This window comes from Rhipicephalus microplus, chromosome X, assembly GCF_043290135.1.
Source record: "Rhipicephalus microplus isolate Deutch F79 chromosome X, USDA_Rmic, whole genome shotgun sequence".
Classification (NCBI taxonomy): domain Eukaryota; kingdom Metazoa; phylum Arthropoda; class Arachnida; order Ixodida; family Ixodidae; genus Rhipicephalus; species Rhipicephalus microplus.
The window spans coordinates 292,372,366-292,388,608 of NC_134710.1; the positions used below are offsets into that span (position 1 = coordinate 292,372,366).

The 16,243-nt window shown below is 45.8% G+C and overlaps 1 protein-coding gene across 9 annotated transcripts in view; it reads left to right on the forward strand.

Moving 5' to 3' along the window:
• LOC119161406 (uncharacterized) overlaps window positions 1-16,243 on the forward strand; it is a 201,196-nt gene that overhangs the window by 27,659 nt on the left and 157,294 nt on the right. For all 9 annotated transcript variants that reach the window (XM_037413853.2, XM_037413856.2, XM_075879330.1 and 6 more), the window contains exons 7-9: window positions 6,609-6,700; window positions 6,768-6,914; window positions 12,295-12,880. In XM_037413853.2, the coding sequence (XP_037269750.2) occupies window positions 6,609-6,700; window positions 6,768-6,914; window positions 12,295-12,880 (825 nt within the window). The remainder of the gene's footprint in view (window positions 1-6,608; window positions 6,701-6,767; window positions 6,915-12,294; window positions 12,881-16,243) is intronic.

The following is a 16,243-nucleotide window of genomic DNA, read 5'->3' on the forward strand; positions in this document are numbered from 1 at the left end:
TTGCAACGTGCCAGCCAATCGCAGGCCCCGTTTCATAAAACGGCCCTCGAATTGCCCGTATGACCATGTGCTTTTTTTTTGCTTTTTGTGCGTTTCTTCTTTGCCGGTGACGTTTTGAATACGTGAAAGCGGGAAGGCGAAGCAGCGACGTTTCGAAGGATACCATGATGGCGGCGATCGGTGGCGCGAGAGATGAACACTTGCTTCATGAACATTGGTGGTTTTGTGCAATTTTGAGCCTCTTTCTCACTGATCGTGCTGACAAACTTATTTTTTTCGGGCATTTGGAGTAGGGTTTCAGCCAAATCAGTTTGGTACAACATAGAATAGGCACTGCAGATGCCGAAATGAGTGATTTCCACAAATCTATTCTTTTCGCGATTTGATCGCCGCGTCCGCCGACACTAGTAGCAATAGTATGAAAGCAGCGGGGGCCATAGCAGCAACAACGGCCATTGATCAATTTCCTGCTATTGGCTCCAAGATGGCAGGTGTGTTTTGGTTCAACTAGGCCCCGATAGATAACACGACCTGTCGGTTTAAAAGGGGACGAGGGTATTAAAAGACACTCGAACCTCTTTATAACGAAATTGAAGGGGTGCCATAATTTTTTCATTATGCATTATTTCGTTATATCAATCATTAGTTTGTGGCAATGTATGCTCAGATGGGCGTACACCTATAAGCATGCAAAGAAGGAAACTTCTTTGCATGCTGTACCACTAGACGTTTGCATGCTGTACCACTAGACGACCCGATGTACCACTAGACGACCATGCGTGCCACGGAAAATAAACTCGGTAGAATCTCATTAATTCGAACTTTCGGGTAATTCGAACTCTCGCTGAGGTCTCGTCAAACTTATGTGTATTCTAATGGCGAAAGCGCCCTGTAATTCGAAAGCGGTTAATTTGAACATACCGCGCTCCGAAAGTGCTCTCAGCACCATGCCCAATCCAGCGGCAGCACCTGCTAACGCTGCGCGCGAAGAAGGAAAAGAAGAAAACTAAAGAATAGACTGTGGCGGATTGTTTGCTCTCTCTCAAATGCTGATCTGTGATGCACCTGTTCCACGCTTCTCCCTTTTCAGTCTCTGGATGTAGAGACCCTTCTCTCTTCAAGGTCGCACGTGAGTGAGGGAAAAAAGAACGAAAAAAAAAGCTGTCAAGGAGAGCCCTCCTTTCTCGGTGCAGAGGGTAGCAGCCACGGAGGAAGGAAAGGTAGGAGAGGGCATGTCCAACCGGCGCGCGGAGTGAAAAGTGTGGCGGAAATGACATCACGGCAGCCATATTCACTGGGCACAATGGTGGTGTTGCTATGGTTACGTGGGTCGCAGTGGAGCTGGTCTAGCAGTGAGCGGCTGGCGGCGGCATGTGTGCCTCGCCAGGTCTCGTGCTGAGCTGTGGCGGACAATATCGGTGCTCTGCGCCGCGTTATTGGTTACGCAGGGTTCTCCTGGCAGTTACTGTACTCTTAGCAATGTTTACAAATTCCTTTGTCCAGTACGGGGTTTCAACAGTGCGTAGAACGAGTGCATATCCATGTGTCGTGCGGCGGATGACTCGGATGAAGCAATTAGTGTTCAGCGAAATTGCGTTGGGCGCCATGAAAATGCGGAACGACGACGAACGCCTTGCAGGTCAGTGACCTGCAAGGCGTTCGTCGCCTTGCAGGTCATGTAATATTAAATGTTATTACAAGAAGACCTCAACCATATCCTACAATGGTGTGATGACTGGCTTATGACCTTAAACCCTATTAAATGCAAACTAATCTCATTCACTCGCCGTCTATACCCTCTTCGCCTTTCTTATAACATAGCTAACGTCACTGTCGAATCAATAACCACTTGCAAATACCTTGGAGTCACCCTATTCTACAATTTGTCGTGGAGCACTCTCATTACTAACATCATATCAACATCTAGCAGAATCCTGGGTTTCTTAAAACGTCACTTATGCAGCGCTCAGTCACTCAAAACTACTTGCTTATGCATCATTAGTTAGGTCTGTTAGAATATGCATGTCCCATCTGGAACCCGCCTTAAGTTGGTCTTTCAAATTTCCTTGAATCCATTCAAAATCGTGCAGCTAGATTCATTCATGCTTCATATTTGTACATCAGTGTTTCATCCTTCAAAGCTGAGTGTAACTTATCACCTTTATCATGTTATCACCTTTAACCCTCTCATTATTTCACAAGTTTTTTTTACTCCCTACTTAATCGCTCTCCTTACATTATACCTGCAGCTTGCATATCTCATCGCACCGGCCATGCGCTTCAAGTTTTTCGCCCACGTGCCCGTACGAAAATATTTTCTGCTTCTTTTTTTTCCGAAAGCAGCAAAAGAATGGAACGGCCTTTCCCACGATATCGCCACAATCGCCTCTCTATCAAGCTTCATGCATAATATTTCAAATATAACTTCACATTGATCATTGTGACAAAACTATCGATTGTATGTTACCCACCCCTTATGTAATACCCTCTCAGAGGTCTCTAAGGAAATAAAAATGAAATGAAATGAAATAGACTAATTTAGTTTGTTATATTTATTTCTCGATCAATTGTACTTCATTAGAACGAGGTTTAAAATGCATGGTTCTAAATGCAGCTTTCAAGGGGAATTTCGTTTACTTCGTTATATTCATTTTTTATATCCCATTAGGTTATAACGAGGTTTGAGTGTCACAAAATTATAAAAAATGCTGAATTTCTAAAATTGCGATTTGAGGATTTGTAGTCGAGAGTATGTTTTGGAAAACTATTATATAATGGTAAAATACCATTTCTTTTTGTTGAAAGCTTAATATATGAAATTTATAGTTGAGAGTTGTGGGCTCGGCGAGGCCAACGAGCGCCAGTGCGGGGTCTCGGCGAGGCGAACGAGCGCCTCGCCACGCCACGCTCTTGGAGTGAACGGACATAGCAGACGCGGTCGGTACAAAGCACACAACATACACATTTATTAACTAATTTAGACGACGATATCGTCCGCCGAATTTTACATCAATTTTAATTAACACGCTACCATACAAACAACATAACGCAGTGACACACTAAACACACAATAACATGATAAACACACACTAACACACCCAACACACTAACACATACCCAAGGCGGCGTCGCCAACGCCTGACTTTCCACGTGGGACCCTGGCGCGAAGCCCGCGGTGCCGAGCACCGGGGACCCACGCTACAGACAACCGTTCGCGGCAGCCGCCACGCGCAGAAGAGGCTTGCTCAACTCTCGCCCACCACCAAGGCCTGCCTTCCGCCAGGGGCCACCGCCGGCGCTACCACTCTACCAACAGTGGTACTCAAAGTGAACACAACGCCATCTATCGCCGTGGTGGTCACCACCGAAATAAAGCCTTGGGGTGAGACACGTGCGCCACGCGGTGCAGACAACTTTACAGGGGGGGTGTCAGCACCCTCACAGAGTATGTTTGGGAAAACTATTATATAATGGTAAAATACCATTTTTTTTTAAAAGCCTAACATATTAAATTACAAATATTTTCAAAACTAAAAATAGTTTTCATGGCATTGTTGTTTTTGTGCAGTGAATCTGCCTTATGGAAATTTTGAGCAAGTTTCTGTGAAGATATCTAAGCAGATTTGGTATCATTATTTTTTTCTTTTTTTTCTCTACCTTGATAGACTTGTAAATATATGATAAATACCAGCTAATTACTGGAAGCTCATCTTTACCTTCCAAGCTTAAGAATTATTTCTGATCAAAGAAATAGCAGTTTTGAAATCTAATTTGCTTCAGCCTGTGTGATGAACTGTTTAAAGGAGACCTGTAGTTTTGAAAATAGTTTTTTTTGTTGCAAGTTACCATAATAACCCGTTAAATATGCTTAATTATAATGTGGAAATTTACTACTATTGTTTCTAAATGAGAAATTTGAAATCTGTTTTGCAGATTTGAAATCTCCAACGGTGCACTTGCATGGTAATTTTCATGGCAGTACAATACTAAATAAAAACTTTTTTTAAGACCTTTGTCCCCCCTTAAAGGGCCCGTAAAAACTAGGGGTCGTAATTCAGTTGGGGTGGGGAAATTGTGCACGAGGAAATCGTGCACACGGAGCCATGAGAATTTCTCAAAACTTTGCTGTAGTAGCGAAGTTGGACGGGTTTGATCATCAAAACAGTGACGACCACACCTTTCGCTCTCTCCTGCGCTTCCCTCCGCTGGTATCCTCTCCCACGCTGCTTTGCCCTCTCGTCGAGCGCCCCTCCCAATCTCACGTGGCATACATCATCGCTGACACGCTGCTTGAAACACTGTCTACCCCCTGTTGCCACGACTCCGGCTGTCGACTCGGTCAGTTGCGTGCTTGTTGGCGAACCGTGGCTGCTTACCTTCAAATGATTGCCAATGCGATGGTCAACAAGCAGCGCCGGCAGCTGCTTGCAGACTGACTAGAAGTCGTAGCCTCTTGCTCGACCAGTCGCAGCATAATTGGCATATTGGGCTCAGCATGGCAAAAATGTGGCACGGGGCGTCACGCAAAGGTCCAAAAGACCCGGAAAAGAGGAGGCATTGTTTCTTGGAATTCGCGGCGCGTCGGCGAATCGTAGCACTGCCACGTGCAGAATCAATCGCGACGGCATTCTGCATACAATGCGCGCATATACTTGAAATGCTTGAAAAAATATCGGAGGTGTTTTACGGGCCCTTCAACCACGCGAAAATTGATTTTTGAGTCGCTCGCGCCATTCCTTATAGTAACGTTCGGCGTTTTTTTTTTCCCCATGAATTGAGCAGAAACGAAGAAGCAGAATTTTATTGCGTCTCGTGATGCACAGAAGGCTCTTTATGTAGTGCAGCTAAATCGATTACTAGCAATTAATTGTAGGCGGTTGGTCTGATGTCATCGAGATCATTTTGAGAATGTCCTACTGCGGTGCGTGTATTCTTGTGCATTTACCTTAATTTATCGATAAGTAGGGCACTGCTGTTGATAATATTGTCATTTTAAATGTTGTCATACATTGAGCTTTTACTCTGGCGTAAATTGCTATTTGACTTGTGTCCTTTTAAAGAACCCCAGGTGGTGGAAATTTTCGGAGCCCTCCACTATGACGTCTCTCGTAATAGTATGGTGGTTTTGGGACGTTAAAGGCGCACTGACACAAAAACCTTGGCCTTGTGTTTTTCTGCTGCAATGCGTTGCTGGGGGCCTGTTAGTCATGACACGACACATCGTTTGCTGTAGCACGTGGCAGATAATTAATTACAGGCCCCTATTATCAATCAGTTCCAGTTTCGGTTTGAGAGAGTTCCAAAAACTGGGTGCAACTGTCGTCACCTAGCATGTGCAGCTCTTGACCACGTCAGCACACAAAACTGTGACGCACTTCCGCACGGTCCGCATAAAGAATTGCTTTCGAATAGAAAACGGGACTGGAATGTCGCCAAACACAACTTTCCAAGCGTGCGCCACGGCCACGCACTCGCAACCAGCCGCTGAGAAATATAGACTGCAGGAACTAACGCGGCAAAAGAAAAATCATGGCTGTGACGTCATCATAACTTGTTTTGTTGACCGTAGCGTGGTGACGTGAGGGAAGTAGGGGGTCACCTCAGGGTTTCCCTCCAATGGTGCCTATAGCGCTATAGAGTCAGTCGCTCACGCAAACTTCCAAATGATTTTAAAATGCCTTCCAAGATATATTCACTGTTGATATCTTGCAGATGATGTACGAATATTCACGAGAATCGACCCCGCAGGCCATCTCGGCCCCGAAATTTTGTGTCAGTACCCCTTTGTACCCCAGGAATCATTATTTTTTTAAATGTGTCGATTGCTTGAAGGGTGGGCCAAGATTTGATAAGCACATCCTTTGGGCATGTCCTCGTGATGGCAGCTGACTGTAGTTCACGTGCTCAGTGCTCGGGGTTTTCTTTTACTAAACATTCCAAGTCTCCCATGCTATGGCTTTGAAAGGGACAATAGGCATGAACGTAACTGTTAGGTGTGCCGCTGGGCTTGTGCACCTACTAATTTGTCCTTGGTATGGTGCCTTGCACCAAAGGAAGCCAGAAAATGCCGGCCTGCACAGCACTCACTGCCCAATCAACGGAGTGCTTCGCTTGTAACGCGACCACGATTGTAATGTGAGGAGCTGCTTTTCACTTTTTGTTGTGCAATAGAAAAAATATAACAATAAGAAAAATGTAATAGAAGGCCAGTGGAGGCATGAAAAAGTGTACCTATTTTTCATCGACATTTTTCAACATGTGGTAGAATGAGATGCCTGTCTGCTGGGTTACATTGCTCGCTTCCAACTATATCAGACTAACACTAACTACTGTAAAGTGATTGCATTGCACTGTAATTGTATATTGGAAATTACCTCACAAACATCAACTCTGCAAGTATAATCTAAATTGATCATGAATATAAACATTTTAAAAATCGGCTCACATGTTCGCATTCTGACCAGCATCTCCTCTTACATGAAACTTTTGCATGAATTCCATAAGGCAATGGTTTTGAAACCATGGCAAATGATTCAAACTTTTAAATGCAAAGTTTTAATAGGTCACTTGAACATCACTAGAAATTGTGGCTCTTCTCTTATGATCAGGTTTATGGACGTGGGTTTCCTGGAAACTATGCCACAAGCTTCTCTAGTGTGCCTGGAACTGCTCGCCCACCCTATACTTACTCCGATAGTAGGTATGTACAGATCTTATTTTTCTAGTTAAGATAGTAATTTATAGCTTACTTATTTTTGAAAATGTAGGGTTCGAGGCGTGAGAAATGCACCTGATGAGGATGGCTACCAGCGGCCTGCTATCATCAGTGAAAAAGACCTCAAAGGATTTGATGAAATTCTTCAGAATGACTCCCAAGATGGCTGGGCAGCTGCCAAGGGGGACATTGACTATAAGTAAGTCTTGAATTCTGCATTGGGCAAAAACAACTTTGTTTTCATTTTTTTTGTTAGACTAACAGAATTTTCAGTGCATGTAGTTGGGCAAAGGACTTAAGGATGGGTCTTGCACATTAGTTGACTGCAGTCTCCATGTTTCTCAGCATAGGCTCATTTATAATGCATTGAGAAACACCCTGAAAATGAGTTTTCTTATTGCCATATTCATGAACCGACCTTAACTTATCATGGTAAGGCTGTTTGCAAAAGGACGAGAACAGTATAAGAAAACTGCAAGGCGAGCTTAGGAAACCTCCCTTATCTGGTCATAAGGGCGCCTAATGAAAGGAGTCTTTAATGGGGCTCTGAAACACTTTTTTGAGTTACCATGAAATTAATTCACTGGAAGAGCTTATTGCCTCAAAAAATTTTATGCCGCAAACATTTAAAAACCCGTTCAGTATGAGCGGCGTTACAAAGATTTGTCACATGCTGCAATCGCATTCTCTCTTCTATCGTCCTGATGAAAGTGCTGGAAGCTAAGCAGGGAGGGATGGCAGGGGCAAACAAAATGCGTCACGTGTGCCTCGTGACCTAAACTTTTTTTTTTTTAATATAGTCAGTCCCCGGTATATCGAATCATTGGCTATATTGAACAGCCGAAAAATCCCCTTGAAAAACACATGTAAAAGTATAGGGCACAGGTTAGCGTATATCAAACACTAGTACGCTGACATATTCGATATATCGAACGGTGCGCCGCGCTGGAGCAGTGACACTGATCGCAATTCAGTCTCGTTCCAAGAGAGTTGCGAACCCTTTTCGTGCGCGCATAGAAAATGTGATAGCATTGCTTCAGTAAGTTCACACAGCGCTTATTCAGTTGCGTTTCAAAAGAGTTACGGATCCTTATCCAATGCGTAGGCGTTCAGAATGTGATTGCGTTGCTTGAATAAGTTTGCCCAGTGCTTAGGAGGGCCCCTGTTTGTCCAAGGTGTGGTAAAGCGTGTTTTAATAAGCATGCCAACAGATTGAAGCACCAAATAAAACTTACACGATATCATATTTACTCGCATAATCCTCGCACTTCTTTTGGCGGAAAACCGATGTAAAGTTGGGGGTTGCGAGAATTATGCGAGGAAAACTTTTCACACAGACGTACAGCATGAAAAAAAAAACATAGTGGCTGCAAATCGGGATTCTCACTCCAGTAACTAACAGCAAGCTTTGAGAAGTACTGATTAAAACTTCAACAATAAAAACACAGGTTCAACACAAGGCAAGATTTTTTTGAGACAGAAAAAGTGCAGGCAAACAGTCGAGAATTAGAATACCATATACGAAGCTTGTTCTTCATTCGTTCGTCGCTCAACAGGAGCCCTCAAAAGGTAAGCGTAGGACGTCAATATTGGGCTGACGGCTATATAACAGAAACGTCTGCAGTTTCCTTCTGAAAGAAATAGTTTACCATCAATCCCAGTTTTAGGCACACGGCAGGCCCAACGCTGCTTGATGGCTTTCAGCTGTCGTCACCAGTAGCGAACACGAAACTCGACTAAGAAAAGCCTACCGGCGGCCCTGTTGCCGTTGTTTAGTGCATGATTTATCACTTTCAACTTGAAAGCAGCCGTGCAGCTTCAGTATCGCCCCATAACGTGACAAGATTACCGACATACAAAACACCCCGCAATGTGCACTTGCCACTTTGGCTTGGCTTGAATTGGATTGAATCTCCGTGCAATAATATGCTTGATGCTTAAGAGATGGTGCACGCTATCATTATCAGGGGCTGGAACGAGCAGGCGACATTATTGCGGCAGTTGTCGGGGGCGCGATAATTACTTGAGGAAAAAAAAAAAGACATCGTATTTTTGTTGGGCGTTGAGGGGGTGCGAGAATTATCAGAGTGCGAGGATTACGCAAGTAAATACTGTAAGTATGCACCGGCGGCTTTGGCACAATGTGCATTCTTATTCCCGTACTCTGACATGCATTCTCCAAAAACAGTCTTTGAGATCTGTTTTTATCGGCGCCCCATGCAACAGTGGCTATTTCAGATCTTGAAGGCCGTGGTTCCATCAGGCGGTCGAGCTGCTTCGTCGGCACGGTCAACCACGAATGCGCGTTTCCGCTCCGTCGCTGCAGCAGACGACAACTCCGATAACTTATCTTTGGCTTTAGCTTGCTCCTCTTCCAAGTCAGATTGCTGCCGATAGATAGTATTTAGACGCACGCGACCGCTGCTCGAAGGCTCCGCGGCTGACGGACTTTGCACAGGCTCCGTGACAACTGATGCGGTAGCTAGGTCGTGGTAGCGTTGACGACTTCGCCATGGTCCGCGAAAAGTGTAGCGTCTCGGGGGTTTGCTGTATCACGGAGTGCTTCTAGAAATACGCGACTAGCGTCCTTCGCACCTTTTTCGCACCAAACTTGTGCCGCGTGCGGAATTTGTGCTCAGGATTTGACATCATGAAACTTCTCTGCCGACACCGAGGCAAAATGGCGCGCATGGACGCGAGCCTCAATACCCGGAGCAGACAAAGCCAGGAGCCTCCACCAATAGGGAGGCAAGCTCAAGTCGTGCGCGAAGTAGCGAATAGGACGGCGCTCTGATACTTTTTTCCGCTCATTTTACAAGCTGCCAATGTATGAATTGGACACATTCTGGCCGGAATTTGAAGGCGAAAGACGGCTCTCTCAAATGAGACCAAGCGGGCCGCGCTGGCACACATGAAAGGGCAGGGGCGCGTCACGGAAAGTGTGCGATTTCGACGTCGATTTCAGCTCAGATTTAGCTAGAAAGTGCCGTATAAAGGGTCTTAGCGGCTAAAATAATATTATAGGCATGAAATTCATGGTATAAGTGCACTAGTAGCTGTAGATTTCAAAAACGCAATAAAAAAGTTTTTTCGTGATTTTTCGGTCTCCACAACCCGTGTCCCCCCTTGAGTTCACCCCCTATTGTTTAAGGCCGCCCTAGAAAAAAAGTGCTTAAGTGATATTTAAGATATGCCAACATAGACTAATGACTATAGAGTGAAAGTATGCAAAAGGTTTTGTTTTTAGACTGTTTGGGTTATTTTACAGCAAAATGAACTATCCATTTTCAAAAGCAGTTGGAATTGTTGCAATTTTGATGAGTAAATAATTAAAAAGGCTTGCGCTCTAAATTTTGCTCCCATACTTGCATTCTACACACATACAGGTTTCCATTGCAAAAAGAATTATTGTTGTACCTGCCCTAGCTGCAGAGATATTGAGGCCTCAAAATTTGTCTTAAATTTACTTTTTTGAGAAAATGAACTACGTCTAATCTGAGCTTAACTATTTTTTAAAATAACAAGCTGTTATAATGAGATGATCTGACATGCAGGTTCTCTGTATTTGTACAGAATTGCGTGCGCCTGTGCCCAAGGTTGTTGCACCTGTATCGTAGATGTACAGTGGCTAAAACCTTCCAGCCACTATAGTGGATAGCTTGTCCCGTCGTCGGTGCTCTCTCTACACATGAACCTAGCGAAACCGTCACTGCACATATGCGCAGCTTTGCCGACTAGCAGTACACGTCATTTCTGAGTCAAATTCTAAATATAACAACCGTGTTGTTCTAAAATCTTAGCGACCCGAAAACTGTGTGCACGGTTTCATGAGCGCACAGAAAAAGTTGCTCAAGGTGCACAAACGAACATGGCATTTTTACGTCATGCGAAGGCAGTGCCACTTTAATGCGTACTACTAATGCAGGCCTATATGTATATTTTTATAGAGTAATATCCTTAACCATAAAGAAGTTAGCAATATTTCGATACTAACAGGAAAATTGTTGGCCGCGTACACTAGTCTATCGTCACATGACGGTGTCACATCGTATAATTGAAGTTTCTACCACCAGGTGGCACCACAAGCTATTTTCACGATTTTCAATGAAGAAATAAAATCATTTCTTGAGAAAAAGAAGGTTGGTTTGAGTCACTATGAGGGACAATGTTTCCATCTGTGCAATCATCTCATTTCATGTTCTGGGCAGTTGTCAGTCCCTTTAACAAAACAAGTGACAACAGACGGTAATTAGGTAATCTGACTTTGAAGGCCCGGGTTGTCGTTTATCCATACATTTTGTTTATCGATGGATGCATTTATTTTTCGTGATCTTACATGTTGAATTCTGGTTACACAAATTGAATTACTTTGGGATCACCGTATTGTTGATATATAGAGGTTTGGCTGTATGTATGTACTGTATTTACTCGCATAATTTGTGCACTTTTTTCTCAAATTCGGGGCTCCTAAAAGGGGGTGTGTAAATTGCACGGGGATTTTGTGAATGCATGCGAAATAATGTGTTATAGCCCTAACACATGCAGTATAGGCATAAAAAGAAGTGAGAAATAAACTGGAGCACAAATGAAGTCCATTTGTTTATTTAACAGAATACACCTACTTTAACCAGTCGAATCCAGTCACGTGCAGCGTGGTCAGAATTGCTGATCGAGAGGTCTGATAGGGATTAACGGCGGGGCCGCTGTCATCGCCCTCCCAACATGCATCGTCCTCATTTCTGTAGGGCGCGTTGGAATGCCCCATTGTTATTGAAGTTCTTCCTAACAATGCTGGGGGAAAATATGTCCCACTACACGGTGATACCAGGAAACCTAAGTGTTCGCCGTGCTTCTTAAGAGCTTCTTCAAGAGCAAGAAACTTCTAATAGCAAAGGCGCACTCTTCTGCTTTCTCCCATACCGACGGTGCCAATCTTCACATGTTTAAGAACTGCGATGGCACGATTCCAGTTTTTGGCAAGCTTTATAACATTGATGCATCAAACCAACATTCACAGTGTAAAAGAAAGTAAAGGAAAATATACTGTAACAGCACTTACCCCTGTATTTATGATAGGATGTCCCTTCACTCAGCACTCTACCGTGATTTGAGAAAGTCGATGGGAGCAGTCTCTAGGCAGAAAAAGTCAATTTGGAGCAATTTCTAGTAAGTGCTGCATCATTTTTGCTTGAGCAGTGGCGCTGTGCCAAACTCGGTCAAGTGAAGGACAGAATTCAAATCGTGGATTGTTTGTGAATACGGGGGGTTAAACAACTTGACAAGTCTGAACTTGTGTGTGAACGTGTCAAGATTGAAGAACGATGCAAAAATGTGCACCAACCTACCAGGTGCGTCATGCGGGTGGTCATGTCATGTCTAGTTCAAGGCCTAACGTGCTTAGAGTTCATGCATGGCCTCCGAGATGTCCATTCATAAGCGGATCTCTTGGGGCAGCATTGGACTTTCTCATTTTTGTTGAGAGTTGTGAAAGCTGCATGGTGTCAAAATGATGTGGAAGTAAGACTGGAAACGGGCTGCGCTGAACAAAAGCTAAATCTTATTCTGTTTCTTTCCTGCAGTGCTAAACTGGTGTTCAGTGATGAGGAGGATGCTGGGGGCAGCAGTCGAAGCGCAGCTCCCAAAGGGTCTGATGTTGTTCAAGTGTCTGAAAGTGGCAAGCCTGTGGCCATGAAGGGTTCTGAGAAGGGCGAGTGCAGGCCTCCGGTACCAGCAGGACCTAAGCTTCCCCCAAGCCGCAGTCGGGAGCCTGGCTGGGATGCCTCATCTGGGCAGCAGTCTGCCCAGCAGCGCACTGGCCGAGAGCCACCTCCTACACAGACCTCTGCTTATATGGACAGAGAGGAACGTGGGCGCAAGACGTGGGGTGCCCCAGGGAGTGCTGAGCTGCAGCCTCAGCCCCCGGCGCTGTCGCAGCAGTCTCAGCAGGCCCCATCGGCACAGACAGCCCCTGTGCGCCAGTGGCCGCAATCTCCACAAGGGGCACCGCCTCCTGCAGCAGCCCCAGTAGCTGCAGCACCCCGTGCAACAGGTGCCCCACCCTTGGACTATCTAGCCAGGGGAACCCCTCCTCCTGCTACTACACCCCCTGCCCTGGCAGCTGCTGGCTTCACCTCAGGGCGTGTGGGGCCTCCTATGCCCCCCCAGGTGTGTGTTGGGCTTTTTTTCTGGGTAGAGCAGACTCCATAAGCAGAACTGCTAGGGACCTAAGAAATTATGTTCACAGTAGAACCTCGTTGATAATTTCCCGAAAAACTTGAGCTATAAATGTGCCGCCCAAGAAAGCGTACAATCTGAATACATTTAAGGGGGGACGTGGCCCTTGACAACCGAAAAGTCTGTTCTTCAAAACCATATTGTTGGGTTTTATTTCACGTAAACTACCTATTCTGTAAATATCTGCGCCTAATTCAACCCCAAAGAGCAAAAAAAAAAAAAGCTATTTTCGAGGCCGCCGCAGGGCCCAAAACACGATCAAAAGCCAAAATTAAACCAAACGTTGGCACGCGCGCCATTCTGGTACCATGTGGCCGTCCCGTGCCATCTTCGTCTTGTTTTGACCGTGAATTCTTTCTCTCTCGTTTGCCGCCTTTCGAAATGGCGTCAACGGCACGTTTGACATGCTATCGGCGTTTCCCCAAGATGCGGTGCGTAGCACTGATTGACTAGAGTAGCTCATTCATATCTTGTGGGCGAAAGCGCAACCGCCATTGGCTGCTGCGCTGGCAGCGGGGGCAGTCCCTCCCGGCAATGGCACGTCCGGCGCGCTCGTCTCACTGTTGCTGTCTGCTCCGTCCGCTGTGACAATCTGGTTACGAGCCGCTTTTTGCCTTGCACTGTATTTTTGATCAGTTTCTCTTTTTTCTTTCTTTTTTCTGCCCAAGTTTTGTGCTCCTTATCTTCGTTGCTGTGTGTGATGCCGGCAACGAAGCTGAAGACGGTGCAGTAGTTCGAAAGCGCGGAAACCGGTTATGCGGCTTCTATGAGAATCGATATTCCGCTTTTCTGCTGCAAGTAAGTGCCCAGTGCGTAGATGCTTGCGGCGGCGAAACTGTCTCTCGGCTGCCACCAGTCCAGTTGGACACGCCGTGTGTACCTGGAGCCGCGACTGCATCGAGCGTGTCAGGTCGCTGGATCCAGCCTGTGTTCTGAATCAGTGCCGTCGAGCGTGACACCGAGTGTTGCTGAGATTGCCAGGACCCAGCACCTCGTCTGCATCGGGGCCATCAAGCGTGAATGGGTCGTCGGCGCTTTATCTGAGGACGCATTTTCTAAGTAAGAAATCGATGCAAATGCGAGAAGTTGAGACGCCGTTAGCATCTACGCCAGCGACAAAAAAAAAAAAAAAAAATTGAACTGATGCAGTCGGCTTTTGAGAGATATGCCCAACGTCTGAAAAAAAAAAAAAAAAAAAATTCCAAACGGCAGTTAGAATTTTTTAGCTTGATGTGGTGCTGAGGAAAGCGATTTTTAAGAACTGCTATCAAATTTGTGTGGAGTTGTTTTTTATTCTGTTCCTAGACTATTTGGCAGGGTGTAACAAGCTTTGGGAATTGGTGCTAACAATTATTAATAAACAAATAATTTTTGGTAAATGTCAACATGACTGGTTACATCAAATTCGCAAATTCGAAGTTGCGTAAAAATTTTTTGGAGGGGAAATGAAAAGAAAACGGCTGTTTAGTGCCCTAGGATATCTATCCAGGGATGACCACAAATAATTTTAGCCTTCTAGTACAGTCAAACCTCAATATATCGAACACGGATATATCGAATTATTGCCTATATCGAACGGTTCCTATATCACACGGGAAATCGCATGCATTATTGATTTTTTATTTCGAACAAAGTTTGACATATAATGGATATATCGAACTCGGCCACCCCAAACCGTCCGCGCTCTATTGACAGGCGGTGAGCTTTCCCGCAACCCTCGAAAGTAGCGGTAGAGCGGCGGGCAATTACGAATGCTGCACACATCGATGGCGCCGAGAGCGCCACTTTAGCGTAGCGGCGTACGGGCGCCGCAGCCTTGCGGTAGAGGTTCTTGAATGAGGAAAGTGAAGAGAAAAGTGCGGAGCTGTTATTTTCTTTCAATTCGAAGGCACCGACACGGCTTCGCGCGGGGAAGGGGGAGTGGGAGGTAAAGATTGAAGAGGAAAGTATAGGAGGGAAAGAGAGAGAATAAACTTTATTGGGTTCCAGCATGCGGGATTCCCTCCGGCCGCGCAGGGCGTGGGGTTCACCCTATCTCACGTTACACTAGAAGTCCTAATGTCACGCGGGCCTAGACCTCAAGGCCTTCGTGCCCCGTCGCCGCTCGGGTTACTGAGGGTGTCCCCCTTTCGCCTTTGCAGCGCCAGTGCGACCTCGAGCTGCCAAAAGTACGCAGACGACTGTCTCGGACGCGGCCCGTGCTGCCGCCGGGAAAGCAAAATCGGTCAGGCGAGCCGGCATGGGCGCGCCATGTGCGCGCTTTACACCCGGACTCGCGCCGCAGCATTGCAGCTTGCAGTCATTGCAGTCTCTATGGTGTCAACGGCACACTGCGCACTTGTTGCAAGCTCCTCCCCCGTAGCATCGGCAGGCATCTGTCGTTGTGCTCGCAGTGTTCGGAATTAGGCCTGTCGCGCACTGTTCGAAGTTGGGCTTGTCGCGCGCTGTGGTGAGCGACAGGCCTAACTCCGAAGGGCGGAGCTCACGGCGGAGCTCACGGATGTGGAGATTGTCGCCGAAGCTACTGCTGAGCAGCCAAATGAAGACTGCCGAGGTGGATCCCGCAAGCGCTGATGGTGCCCCGCTCCCGACATCAGCTGAGGTCGTAGCTGCCTTGGCCCTTGTGCGTCACCACCGCGGCGCGATTGAAGGCACCGGCCTATCACTTATGGATTGCCTGGACTATATTGAGGACGCAGTCGTCAAACACGCCATGGCCAACAAAAAGCAGGCTACTCTTTTTCAATATTTTAAACCAACAGAATAAATACTATGTTTGAATCTTCAAGTGAGTATTTACTGCACCACGCTTGAACGGTTCGTTGGTCGTTTTCAGCAAGCTGTTGACGCATGTTTTCGTGATTTTTTTATATTGAATTCTGGATATATCGAACTATTTCGCGATCGCCGCGCCATTCGATATATCGAGGTTCGACTGTATGTCCTGGGATTTCTTCCGGCTCTTCCTCGGGCACATAAGTGAACCACTCAGACCCCAGTAACTCTAGAACCCCTGAACACAATTTCATGAAACTTCGCAGTTTTTCTAGTTATAATAAAGTGACTATACCCTGAAGGTTTCATCAAGATGTCTTTAAAAATAAAAAAGTTTAGTTTCCGGGGTAGCCTCCCCCTTAAGGGGGGACGCGGCACTTCGGGACCGAAAATCAGCCAAAAAATCGAGTTTTCGCGGACCTTCTTTTCGCGTTCCCGACATCATTGCGCACCTATTTACAAAATTTCATAGCCGAATACCATCAACTTTTATCGTTATTCAACTTAAAAAAACCGCCC